This window comes from Eretmochelys imbricata, chromosome 28 (genome assembly GCF_965152235.1).
Source record: "Eretmochelys imbricata isolate rEreImb1 chromosome 28, rEreImb1.hap1, whole genome shotgun sequence".
Lineage (NCBI taxonomy): Eukaryota > Metazoa > Chordata > Testudines > Cheloniidae > Eretmochelys > Eretmochelys imbricata.
Genome location: NC_135599.1, coordinates 2,207,659 through 2,221,025, shown reverse-complemented (window position 1 = coordinate 2,221,025; position 13,367 = coordinate 2,207,659). Strand labels below are relative to the sequence as shown.

At 46.6% G+C, this 13,367-nt stretch overlaps 1 protein-coding gene and 1 pseudogene across 5 annotated transcripts in view; one reads left to right on the top strand and one right to left on the bottom strand.

Annotated features, from left to right (window-relative positions):
• LOC144258213 (uncharacterized) overlaps nt 1-13,367 on the bottom strand; it is an 84,438-nt pseudogene that overhangs the window by 44,609 nt on the left and 26,462 nt on the right.
• LOC144258283 (uncharacterized) overlaps nt 1-13,367 on the top strand; it is a 32,134-nt gene that overhangs the window by 13,746 nt on the left and 5,021 nt on the right. For 3 of the 5 annotated variants that reach the window (XM_077806735.1, XM_077806733.1, XM_077806731.1), the window contains exons 1-2: nt 9,106-10,091; nt 10,491-12,484. In XM_077806735.1, coding sequence (XP_077662861.1) covers nt 10,499-12,160 — 1,662 coding nt within the window. In that variant the 5' untranslated portion in view covers nt 9,106-10,091; nt 10,491-10,498 and the 3' untranslated portion in view covers nt 12,161-12,484. Of the gene's footprint in view, nt 1-9,105; nt 10,092-10,490; nt 12,485-13,367 lie in introns of those variants that run through there. The other 2 variants (XM_077806732.1, XM_077806734.1) reach the window with 1 other exon arrangement.

Here is a 13,367-nt window from a genome sequence, read left to right as displayed (position 1 = left end):
GCCAACGTGGGGTTTATGTAGCCCTTCACAGGCACCCAGACCCAGGGAATGGCCCCCTATCAGCCCCATGCCTGATGTGGTGGGGCGACCCATTGGCAGCATTGCCTTTGAGGGTACTGCTCCCTTCTGCTCCTACTCCCTCCTCTCCCCTTTACTACCACCACAATGCCTGTCACCTTCACTTCCTGAGGAGTGACCCTCAGAAGGTGTGTTTTGTTATCCCTTTCCCTACCCCCCCAGGATCCATTGTGCACTCTCTGTCACTCACCTCTGTCTCAGGAGATGAGGGAGGTTATGGGGTGTGGGTGATGCTATGCTGGAGATCCATCATCACTGAAGGAGTGGCAGCCTTGACCCTCCTAGAAGGTTGTCGGGATGCCGAAGTGCACTCGAGGAGACCATTTGGCCCACACTGTGCCACTGTGAAGCCTGCTCTGCATTCCTGCACATTTCTGCAGGTGGCGTTGTGCCTGTAAGTCTCTGTAACGCTGTCTTCAGTGACTCGAGAGCATGAGCTCCAGCCTCAGGCAGACTGGTAAGAAGCAGGGCCCAAACCCCAAATTGGTTGTGAGATCGACATGTAGACTTCACCAACCAAATATGAAATGTAAACGCTTCGGGCACTGTAACAGCATTAACATGGAATCACAGATGGTCCCCTTGAGTCATCCCATAGATCTCACCACGCAGGTGAGCTCACCTTTGTGACAGATGGTCCCTTCCACCAGGGGTTCTCACCCTTTTTGTTTCTGAGGGTCCCCCAACATGCTATAAAAACTCCACAGCCCCCGTTGGCCACAATAACTGGCTTTCTGCATATAAAAGCCAGAGCTGGTGTTAGGGGGCCGCAAGCAGGGCAAGTGCCTGGGGCTCCATACATTGCTTAGGCTTTGGCTTCAGCTCTGGGTGATAGGGCTCGGTGCCCCAGACTTCAGCCCCATGCACTGGGACTTCAACTTTCTGCCCTGGGCCCCGACGAGTCTAATGCTGGCCTTCCTTGGCAACCCTGCTGAAACTTGCTTGTGGCCCCACAGAGGTCCCCAGTCCCCTGGTTGAGAACCAGTGCCTTCCACCTTGAATCACAGCAACATTCAGGTTACTGCCAGTCCCAAAGGACGAGGCACTTAAAGTCAATTGAATCTTAGATCTCAAGATTAGTAGCCAGTCCTGTAATAACCTGTATTATTTATTTAAAAGGAAACAAGAGTTGTTTACAAAGTTAAAGCAGGTAATCAAAAAGATGCAGATGAGTTAAATTTCAAAAGGTAATAGAAGCTTCTATAATAAGCAAGATCTATGTATTCTTTATGACTAACCCAGGCTAAGCAGCTGGGGATCTCTTGCTTATGCCTCGAAACTTTGCCCCCCAGAGTCCAAGCAGCATACAGATAATCCGTTCCTTCAGTATGGGGTTTTTTAATCCCCTTCCTGCCATGTGCTCTGAGCTGCAAACTCAGCTAATGGAAAGTCAAGAGCACAACAACAGTCTTTTGCCTTCTTTAACATCCCGGAATAGTCTGTCTGGTGTTGATGGACCTTTCCTGCCAGGCAGGGTGTAATGCATTCTGTTGCCAATCAGCACTTCACATAGGTAAAGTCTCTCTCCTGTCTGGTGATTTACAGAGCCACAGAGGCTCACAATGCAGCGAGTCAGATATTAACCCAGGCAGCAACTCACAAACATTCAATAAAGTCTAAAAACATTCTTATAATTCTCAAACCTGTTTTAACAATACTAACATAGGTGAGCCAGACTGATTCCAGCTCTGCGTTTGTCCATGTTCAATTAAGACATGGGGGCTTTTGCAAGAGCTAACACCCCATCTGCCAGTGTCACAGGCAGGATGGGCAGGGATGGTGCCTCTGTTTGCCAGAAGCTGGGAACGGGTGATGGGATGGATCGCTTGATGATTATCTGTTCTGTTCATTCCCTCTGAAGCACCTGGCATTGGCCACTGAGCTAGATGGACCATTGGTCTGATGCAGTGGGCCGTTCTTATGTTCACAGTCTGTATCAGTTTCAGAGTAGCCGTGTTAGTCTGTATTCGCAAAAAGAAAAAGAGTATTAGTGGCACCTTAGAGACTAACCAATTTATTTGAGCATAAGCTTTCGTGAGCTACAGCTCACTTCATCGGATGCATTACTGTCTGTATCGGGAGTATCTATTCATTTGGACTTACTGGGGAGCCACAGAAAGAGACACGATGTGCTGAGGCAAGAAGGCCCAGTCTCAGAGCCCCCTTGACAAACGCTAAAACTAGGCCCAGCCCATGAAAGGGGGCACTCCCAGGAGAGACTGTATAAAGGCTGGAGCATCAAACAACTTTATAAACCTAAGACAGCTGCCTTGGGGAAAATGACAAGGAGAATCCCACAGTGACAACTTTGATTCTGCTCTTCTCTGGCCTTTGGTTCATAGAATCACAGAACTGGAAGGGACCTCGAGATGTTATCTAGTCCAGTGCCCTGCACTCAAGGCAGGACTAAGTATTATCTAGACCATCCGGGAGAGGTGTTTGTCCCGCCTGCTCTTAAAAATACCCAATGTTGGAGATTCCACAACCTCCCTAGGAAATTTATTCCAGTCCCTAACCACTGACAGGAAGTTTTTCCTAAAGTCCAACCTAAACTGCCGTTGCTGTAATTTAACCCCATTCCTTCTTGTCCTGTTCTCAGAGGTTAAGAAGAACAATTTTTCTCCCTCCTCTTTGTAACAACCTTTTATGTACTTGAAAACTGTGATCATGTCCCCTCTCGGTTTTCTCTTCTCCAGACTAAAGAAACCCAGTTTTCTCAATCTTCCCTCATAGGTCATGTTTTCTAGACCTTTAACTATTTTTGTTGCTCTTCTCTGGACTTTTGCCAATTTGTCCACATCTTTTCTGAAATGTGGCACCCAGAACTGGACACAATACTCCAGTTGAGGCTTAATCAGCACAGAGTAGAGTGGAAGAATTACTTCTCATGTCTTGCTTACAATACTCCTGCTAGTACATCCCAAAATGATGTTTGCTTTTTTTGCAACAGCGTTACACTGTTGACTTATATTTAGCTTGTGATGCACTATGACCTCCACAGTACTCCTTCCTAGGCAGTCATTTCCCGTTTTGTATGTGTGCAACTGATTGTTCCTTCCTAAGTGGAGTACTTTGCATTTGTCCATATTGAATTTCATCCTGTTGACTTCAGACCATTTCTCCAGTTTGTCCAGATCATTTTGAATTTTATTCCTATCCTCCAAAGCCGTTGCAACCCCTCCTAGCTTGGAATCATCCACAAACTTGATAAGTGTAACAGAGAGACTCTGTTACTGGGAGGGTTTCACCCTGTCTCAGAGGGTTACACCCCGTGGGAGAGGGCTAGGTCTGTATTGGAATAAGGTCACTGTGCTTCACAGTGTGACCGAACCTCCTCCCAATCCCTCTCTGCGCAAATGCTCCCTGAGAAGGAAGGCAGGGACTAGAGAGGGTTCTTACACCAAACCCATTGACTGGCCGATGATGAATCATAGAATATCAGGGTTGGAAGGGACCCCAGAAGGTCATCTAGTCCAACCCCCTGCTCGAAGCAGGACCAATTCCCAGTTAAATCATCCCAGCCAGGGCTTTGTCAAGCCTGACCTTAAAAACCTCTAAGGAAGGAGATTCTACCACCTCCCTAGGTAACGCATACCAGTGTTTCACCACCCTCATAGTGAAAAAGTTTTTCCTAATATCCAATCTAAACCTCCCCCACTGCAACTTGAGACCATAACTCCTCTTTCTGTCATCTCCTACCATTGAGAACAGTCTAGAGCCATCCTCTTTGGAACCCCCTTTCAGGTAGTTGAAAGCAGCTATCAAATCCCCTCTCATTCTTCTCTTCTGCAGACTAAACAATCCCAGTTCCCTCAGCCTCTCCTCATAACTCATGTGTTCTAGACCCCTAATCATTTTTGTTGCCCTTCGCTGGACTCTCTCCAATTTATCCACATCCTTCTTGTAGTGTGGGGCCCAAAACTGGACACAGTACTCCAGATGAGGCCTCACCAATGTCGAATAGAGGGGAATGATCATGTCCCTCGATCTGCTCGCTATGCCCCTACTTATACATCCCAAAATGCCATTGGCCTTCTTGGCAACAAGGGCACACTGCTGACTCATATCCAGCTTCTCGTCCACTGTCACCCCTAGCTCCTTTTCCGCAGAACTGCTGCCTAGCCATTCGGCCCCTAGTCTGTAACGGTGCATTGGATTCTTCTGTCCTAAGTGCAGAACCCTGCACTTATCCTTATTGAACCTCATCAGATTTCTTTTGGCCCAATCCTCCAACTTGTCTAGGTCCTTCTGTATCCTATCCCTCCCCTCCAGCATATCTACCACTCCTCCCAGTTTAGTATCATCCGCAGATTTGCTGAGGGTGCAATCCACACCATCCTCCAGATCATTTATGAAGATATTGAACAAAACCGGCCCCAGGACCGACCCCTGGGGCACTCCACTTGACACCGGCTGCCAACTAGACATGGAGCCATTGATCACTACCCGTTGAGCCCGACAATCTAGCCAGCTTTCTAACCACCTTATAGTGCATTCATCCAGCCCATACTTCCTTAACTTGCTGACAAGAATACTGTGGGAGACCGTGTCAAAAGCTTTGCTAAAGTCAAGAAACAATACATCCACTGCTTTCCCTTCATCCACAGAACCAGTAATCTCATCATAAAAGGCGATTAGATTAGTCAGGCATGAAGGGCGCCTCTGGGTGGGAGAGAGGCTACATTGAGGGTCACAGCAAACCTCTGAGGCAAACCCTAACCGCCTGGAAGCGCAGGACCCCCCGAGGCAAAGCCAGTGCTCTGCCTCGACAGGCACAGTGAAAGGAAATTAAACTGTTTTCTACAGCAGCATGGCTCAAGGGCATTGGCCAGTCTGGACTATATTGTCTTCTTTGCTTCTCTGTCCTAATATAAGGAATTTCCAATGCTGTGTTTCAATTAACAAATAAACCCTGCTATGTTTTAAAAATCTGCCCAGTGTCACAGCAGAAACTTGCTGAGGTGCATTGAAGCATGAATGAGGAACAGTCTCTGAACAGGAGTGTAGTTCAGCTTGAGCTGCTGGCAGAGCTCACAGGTTGAAATAGGAGTGTTGAAGCCAGAGGCTTGTTAGGATATAGATATTCAGGCCTGTCTGTAAAGGCCTGTACTCTAAGAATGTAGGTGTATTCTTATCACTTGGCTAATTATAGAGGTATAAAAGAAAGAATCAAAATCATGGTCTGCCGGTGTAAGGTCCTTCTCTTACTGTGACAGTCTGAGGCCCTGTTCTTAGGCTAAGGCCTTTGGCTAAGCAGCAGAGGCAGCCATAAGCTGGGAAGCCAACGGTCACATCCCCACATTCCAAACTAGTCACATTGAAATAAGGTGCTATTGGGCTGTTAGGAATACAATCCTGTCCTGGTAATGCCTATCGCCTCCAGAGAAAGGGAAGTGCCTAGAAGATTTAAAAGGAAACTTGGTTTGATAGCATCCTGTCTGGCAAGAACCCACTTATCAATAGCTGGGATGTGAAATCCTCATTTCTGTCTTTGTTCTATCACTGTAGTCCCCATTTCCCTATTGTTTGTCTGTATCATCTCTGTCTAGTTCTGTGATTGTTTCTGTCTGCTGTATAATTAATTTTGCTGGGTGTAAACTAATTAAGGTGGTGGGATATAATTGGTTACATAGTCATGTTACAATAAGTTAGGATTGCTTAGTTAAATTTCAGGAAAATGATTGGTTAAGGTATAGCTAAGCAGAATTCAAGTTTTACTGTATATTCTGCAGTCAATCAGGAAGTGTGTGTGTGTGGGGGGGGAGAATTGGAATCATAGAATCATAGACTATCAGGGTTGGAAGGGACCTCAGGAGGTGTCTAGTCCAACCCCCTGCTCAAAGCAGGACCAATCCCTAACTAAATCATCCCAGCCAGGGTTTTGTCGAGCTGGGCCTTAAAAACCGCTAAGGAGGGAGATTTCACCACCTCCCGAGGTAACCCATTCCAGTGCTTCACCACCCTCCTAGTGAAATAGCTTTTCCTAATATCCAACCTAAACCTCCCCCACTTCAACTTGAGACCATTACTCCTTGTTCTGTCATCTGCTACCACTGAGAACAGTCTAGATCCATCCTCTTTGGGACCCCCTTTCAGGTAGTTGAAAACAGCTATCAAATCCCCCCTCATTCTTCTCTTCCGCAGACTAAACAATCCTAGTTCTCTCAGCCTCTCCTCATAAGTCATGTGTTCCAGTCCCCTAATCATTTTTGTTGCCCTCCGCTGGACTCTTTCCAATTTTTCCACATCCTTCTTGTAGTGTGGGGCCCAAAACTGGACACAGTACTCCAGATGACGCCTCACCAATGTCGAATAGAGGGGAATGGTCATGTCATAAATATAAAGGGAAGGGTAAACCCCTTTGAAATCCCTCCTGGCCAGGGGAAAGCTCCTCTCACCTGTAAAGGGTTAAGAAGCTAAAGGTAACCTCGCTGGCACCTGACCAAAATGACCAATGAGGAGACAAGATACTTTCAAAAGCTGGGAGGAGGGAGAGAAACAAAGGGTCTGTGTCTGTCTGTATGCTGGTCTTTGCCAGGGATAGACCAGGAATGGAGTCTTAGAACTTTTAGTAAGTAATCTAGCTAGGTACGTGTTAGATTATGATTTCTTTAAATGGCTGGGAAAAGAATTGTGCGGAATAGAATAACTATTTCTGTCTGTGTATCTTTTTTGTAACTTAAGGTTTTGCCTAGAGGGGTTCTCTATGTTTTTGAATCTAATTACCCTGTAAGATATCTACCATCCTGATTTTACAGGGGGGATTTCTTTATTTCTATTTACTTCTATTTTTTATTAAAAGTCTTCTTGTAAAAAACTGAATGCTTTTTCATTGTTCTCAGATCCAAGGGTTTGGGTCTGTGGTCACCTATGCAAATTGGTGAGGCTTTTTATCCAACATTTCCCAGGAAAGGGGGGGTGCAAGTGTTGGGAGGATTGTTCATTGTTCTTAAGATCCAAGGGTCTGGGTCTGTAGTCACCTAGGCAAATTGGTGAGGCTTTTTACCAAACCTTGTCCAGGAAGTGGGGTGCAGGGTTTTGGGAAGTATTTTGGGGGGAAAGACGCGTCCAAACAGCTCTTCCCCAGTAACCAGTATTAGTTTGGTGGTGGTAGCGGCCAGTCCAAGGACAACGGGTGGAATATTTTGTACCTTGGGAAAGTTTTGACCTAAGGTGGTAAAGATAAGCTTAGGAGGTTTTTCATGCAGGTCCCCACATCTGTACCCTAGAGTTCAGAGTGGGGGAGGAACCTTGACAGGTCACGTCCCTCGATCTCCTGGCAATGCCCCTGCTTATACAGCCCAAAATGCCATTGGCCTTCTTGGCAACAAGGGCACACTGTTGACTCATATCCAACTTCTCGTCCACTGTAACCCTTAGGTCCTTTTCCGCAGAACTGCTGCCTAGCCATTCGGTCCCTAGTCTGTAGCGGTGCATGGGATTCTTCCGTCCTAAGTGCAGGACTCTGCACTTGTCCTTGTTGAACCTCCTCAGATTTCTTTTGGCCCAATCCCCTCCAGATCATTAATGAAGATATTGAACAAAACCGGCCCGAGGACCGACCGTTGGGGCACTCCGCTTGACACCGGCTGCCAACTAGACATGGAGCCATTGATCACTACCCATTGAGCCCGACAATCTAGCCAACTTTCTATCCACCTTATAGTCCATGTTTGGCTAAGGGCAGGAATGGGAACAGGGACACAGGTATAAGGCTCTGTGGTGTCAGAGCTGGGAAGGGCGACACTAAGGAGGGAAACTGGAATCATGCTTGCTGGAAGTGCACCCCAGTAAACATCGAATTGTTTGCACCTTTGGACTTCGGGTATTGTTGCTCTCTGTTCATGGAAGAAGGATCAGGGAAGTAACTGGGTGAAGGAATAAGCCCCTTAAAAAGGCTCAGGCCTGGTCTATGCTGGGGGAAGCTAAATCGGTCTGAGTTACACACCTCCAGCTATGAAAATAGCATAGCTGAAGTCAATGTACTTAGAGCTACTTACCGCAGTGTCTTCGTTGCGGTAAGTCAACTGCTGCCACTCCCCCATCGACTCTGCCTACACTTCTCATGCCGATGGAGTACCGGAGTCAACTGGAGAGCATTTGGTGTTTGATTTATTGTGTCTTCACGAGATGCGATAAATCGACCCCCGCTGGATTGGTCGCTCCAGAGGTAAGTGTAGACATGCCCTCAGTCTCAGGTGTTCAAGCTACATGGTCTATCCTTATGGAAGAGTGGGACCCCTTGGGGGTCTAGTGCACTCAAGGGGCACCTCCCAAGGACTGTTTAAAGGCCAGGATATTGCACAGATCCTACGGATCCATGACAGTGGGCCAGAGGTTAAGCTTTATGGGGAAAAGATATAAAAGAAGAAAAGCATCTAAATGCGTATTTACCATTACCCCCTCAACAGTTCTCTTGGGAATCCCTGATCGGTTCCAAAGTGTATTAAAACCTTTCTTAAAGGGTTACCTCTTGGTTATCAGGTCATGTCAGTTTGTAGCCCAAAAAGACCCCCCTCAGTCAGCTCAAACACAGCTGTTTCTCCCCAAAAAGTCAGTCTGTCTCTTCAGTCTCCTGAAAGAGGTTAAATCTGTCACTGCCCCTTTCTGCATAGGGCAAAGCTTCAAAAGCTGGAGATCTGCATAACTAACCTTGAAATGGGGTATTCATCACGCCTTAGTGACACCAGCTTGAACAGAAACCCATCCCTGAGCCCATCCCAGTATTATCTGACCCATCTCAGCATCATAGTCTGTGAAGTATTCATGCTTTCAAGGACCAGCTCAAATATAGAGATAGCAGTCTTAGCTAGGGCCAGTGTTTGCTGACAATGAAAACAGAGTAATTGACAAACATGAGCAATATATAATCCTTTACAGCATGAAAGTGCATTTGGGGGAGGCAGCAGGAGCCAGCTGTATGGGGGAAGGGGGGCCCAGACACTGGGCATAGAGAGCCTAGAGCCAGCTGTGTGCTGGGGAGATGGGGCATGAACCAGATATGTGCAGGGGAGATGAGCAGGGGAGAAGTGCTGTGGACACAACCAAGAGGAGGTGCGAGTGCCGTCCGCTCCACAGTATGATTAAGGAGCCTGGCATCCCACTGCGAAGTGCCCCGCCTGCCCAGGGGAAACTTCACTGTGGTTTTGCTGAGCCTAGACTTGTATGAGGATGGAAGAAATTGGCAGCAAATCTCAACAGCAGCCAGCCCGCAGCCTCTGCCCTCTGCCCTGGGGGGGTGGGAGTCAGGTGTCTCCAGGCAGAAATCTGGGGGGTTGTGACCTTGCATGCCCCCACCCTCTGTTCAGCAATTCTGGAGATGAAGGGTGATTCCAGAAATGAAGAGTAATGTCAGGAAAAAAAATGCAGTAATAGCAGTAATTTCCAGAAAACAGTGGTCCTAGTCATAAATTAAGTACAGTAGTGTCAAGATGTATGCTTGTGTTCATCAGATCTGTCACTCTGCCTTCACATAGTTCACTCTGCTGGTAGGTTCTACCCCTTCCCCCATTCTGTGTCTGCCTTTTCTATTTAGATGGTAAATTCTTCCTGGAATGGGCCATCTACTATTCTGGGTTTGTACTGTGCCGAGCACAACGGACTGTTAAGTTGGTCCTTAGGCACTAAGGTAATGAATATGATTTATAATAATAATAAATTTGTGAGTCTCTAAGGTGCCACAAGTCCTCGTTTTCTTTTTGCGGATACATACTAACACGGCTGCTGCTCTGAAACCAATAATTCTCCTGGCACTTTGAGCCAAGGAAGATGGCCTTAAAATGAGGCCAAGGAAGATGGCCTTACTTAAAAATGAGCTCGGGTTAAAACCATGAAATATTCCTTGTGACAAGTATCCCACAAGTTCCACTAGCCTCCATTGTTTTCTTTGCTTTGAGCAGGTTTTCCAGTTTCCAAACCTGATCAGATCTCGCAGCTGGAAGAAGGGAAAGACCCATAGGTCCCAGGCCTCCACTGCTCTTAGAAAGAAGTGCTCCTGAGAGCTGCGTGCACAGGTGAGGAATTGGTTAAATCAACTCAAAAACTGTCTGTGAATACAGGAAACATTTGGGAAGCACTACAAAGACCTTGTGAGCTCTCCAAGTTCAGGATTGTTCCCTGCAGATGTGGAATCATTAGGCAGATGTCACTCATGGCTTCCCACCTACCCTGACTGACAACTGGCAGCCCAGTCTCGCTTTCCCATGAGAGTTCTGGTGAGATGCGGACCCAGAACTGATTCCTTCCTCTCTCTCCTATGTGGAAGGGTTTGGGGAAAATCCTCTCCTGATAGGTTTGATCTCTCCCGCACATATTTTCGTTTGTTCATCCCTTTTTCCATTCTTCTCTCTGAGATTTCCTTCTGTCCAGTGCAGGGAGTGATCTGTGTCTGGATTCTCTCTGTCTCCCATCAGGCATTGGGATGGTGAGTGAGAACGAGGAGACACCCCAGCAGGAAGATGCTGAGGAAGTAGAATCCCATGGAATGTTATCAGGAAGATCCAAAGGGAATGATTCCTGGAATTGTGCACACCAAGAAAAAGCAAAAGCCTGTGAGAGTCAGCAAAGGCCAGAGGAAAACTTCAGTAGCCACTCAGATCTTGTTACACGCAAGAGAATCAACTTGGAAGAGACATGCTACACATGCCATGAGTGCGGGAAAAGCTTTGATGGGCGTTCTGCCCTTATGAAACATCAGAGAATCCACACAGGAGAGAGACCCTACACATGCGCTGAGTGTGGTAAAAGCTTTAGTTGGCCCTCACACCTTATCACACATCAGAGAATCCACACAGGAGAGAAACCCTACACGTGCTCTGAGTGCGGGAAAAGCTTCTCTCAGAGCTCGAACCTTTTCACACATCAGAGAATGCACACAGGAGATACACCCTACATGTGCTCTCAGTGTGGGAAAAGCTTTAGTTGTCACTCGCACCTTAGCATACATCGTAGAATCCACACAGGAGAGAAACCCTACATGTGCTCTGCGTGCGGGAAAAGCTTCAATCAGAGCTCTACCCTTAGCACACATCAGAGAATCCACACTGGAGAGATGCCCTACACATGCTCTGAGTGTGGGAAAAGCTTCAATCAGAGCTCAAGGCTTATCACACATCAGAGAATCCACAGCAGAGAGACGCCCTACACATGCTCTGAGTGCGGGAAAAGCTTCAATCAGAGCTCAAGGCTTATCACACATCAGAGAATCCACAGCGGAGAGAGACCCTACACATGCTCTGAGTGTGGGAAAAGCTTCAATCAGAGCTCAAACCTTGTCTCACATCAGAGAATCCACAGTGGAGAGAGGCCTTACACATGCTTTGAGTGTGGGAAAAGCTTCAATCATAGCTCAGGGCTTATCACACATCAGAGAATCCACAGCGGAGAGAGACCCTACACATGCTTTGAGTGTGGGAAAAGCTTCAATCAGAGCTCAAACCTTATCATACATCAGAGAATCCACACAGGAGATACACCCTACATGTGCTCTGAGTGTGGGAAAAGTTTTAGTTGTTACTCACACCTTAGCATACATCGTAGAATCCACACAGGAGAGAAACCCTACACGTGTTCTGAGTGCGGGAAAAGCTTCAGTCAGAGCTCTACCCTTAGCACACATCAGAGAATCCACACTGGAGAGATGCCCTACACATGCTCTGAGTGCGGGAAAAGCTTCAATCGAAGCTCTGCCCTGATCACACATCAGAGAATCCACACGGGTGAGAAACCTTATGGATGCTCTGAGTGTGGGAAACGCTTTAATCGGAGCTCACACCTTATCACACATAGGACAATTCACACAGGTGAGAAATCTTATGAATGCTCTGAGTGTGGGAAACTCTTTAATCGGAGCTCACACCTTATCACACATAGGACAATTCACACAGGTGAGAAACCTTATGGGTGCTCTGAGTGTGGGAAATGCTTCAATTGGAGCTCACACCTTATCAGACATAGGCAAGTCCACTCAGGAGAGATGCTCTACACATGCTCTGAGTGTGGGAAAAGCTTCAATCAGAGCTTAAGGCATATTAAACATCAGAAACACCACATGGGAGAGAACTGTAATAAATGCCTTGACTAAGGCCAGCCAAATTTTTTTTTTTAATTCACATTTGTTAATTCCCATATAGTGATCTTTCTGCCATCTTCATCGTGGTCTCTCAGCTCCCCCAGATGAGTTGTCTGCTTCTGCCTTTTGCAGCTCATCCTTCTTTGGGGTCAGTCCTGTGATCTTTTCTATCAGCTCTTTTCCATTTGAGACATAAGAGTGTGTGTCCCTCCAGCCAAGAATGTTCATCAGCTCCAGATGGGGGAGAGAGGTTTGATCCCAACAAGCTACACTGAGGCAAAAAACTACCTGTGCCCTACATCCACTAGGACTGTACATGGCGTTTTTACAGCTCAAGTGAGTGATCTTGGTGTAAAAAGACAATTATAGTTGTAGTGCAGATGCAGCCCTTGTGCAGTGGTTGGCACTAGCTTTCCCCTTGACCTGACCTAAACTCCATCACTTTTCCTTGTCTAAACAAACCCTGAGCATCACGGTTCTACTGTTCCCCCATTTCAAAGCAAACATCAAGTTTCCCCTTCAGGAACAAATTCTTTCATTCCCAGTTGCTCTGATGTTGCTTCAGGTTGTGCTGGAGAGCAGATATTTTTACCACCATTTTCCTTACTTAAAATATATTGAACTATAACAAAGAGCAGGAACAAGGCAGGGATAGGGAAAACTGTCATTTCACCCTCTGTAACAACACAAGAAGATAGGATAAGGCAGAGGGATTCCCTTATTCACCATCCCAATCCCCCTGTTGTTCAATTGGTTCGGTCAATATTTTTTCTAAAGGGCTGGGTAGAGGATTCCCTTGTAAATAAGCAAAATACCCATGCATTTGGCTCCCAAAGCAGTTGTGACCCAGGCCCTGGAGGACGTCGCTGCTGAAGATATCTCCTTTCTAATCAGATGCATGATGCCTATTTGGGAAATGCAATCCCTAGCTAGGTAGAGATGGGGAAAATGGAAGTGACATTTCTGTTCAGCTCTCCCCTGGGAAATGCTGCAAATGTGTGGAAAATGAAATCCATGTAGAATGTGATAGAGGTGCAGAAAGAGACCTATTTTTAATAGATACCTGACATTTGGTGTCTTACAGGGATTCTAAGCCACACCTGAATTTAGTCCCTAATTTAAACCTGTGCCACCAGATTAAAGAAATAAAAGGGCATATTTGGGGGAGTTATACCTCACTATCACTACTGATATGTTGTGTGGTTGGTGAAGAATTCTA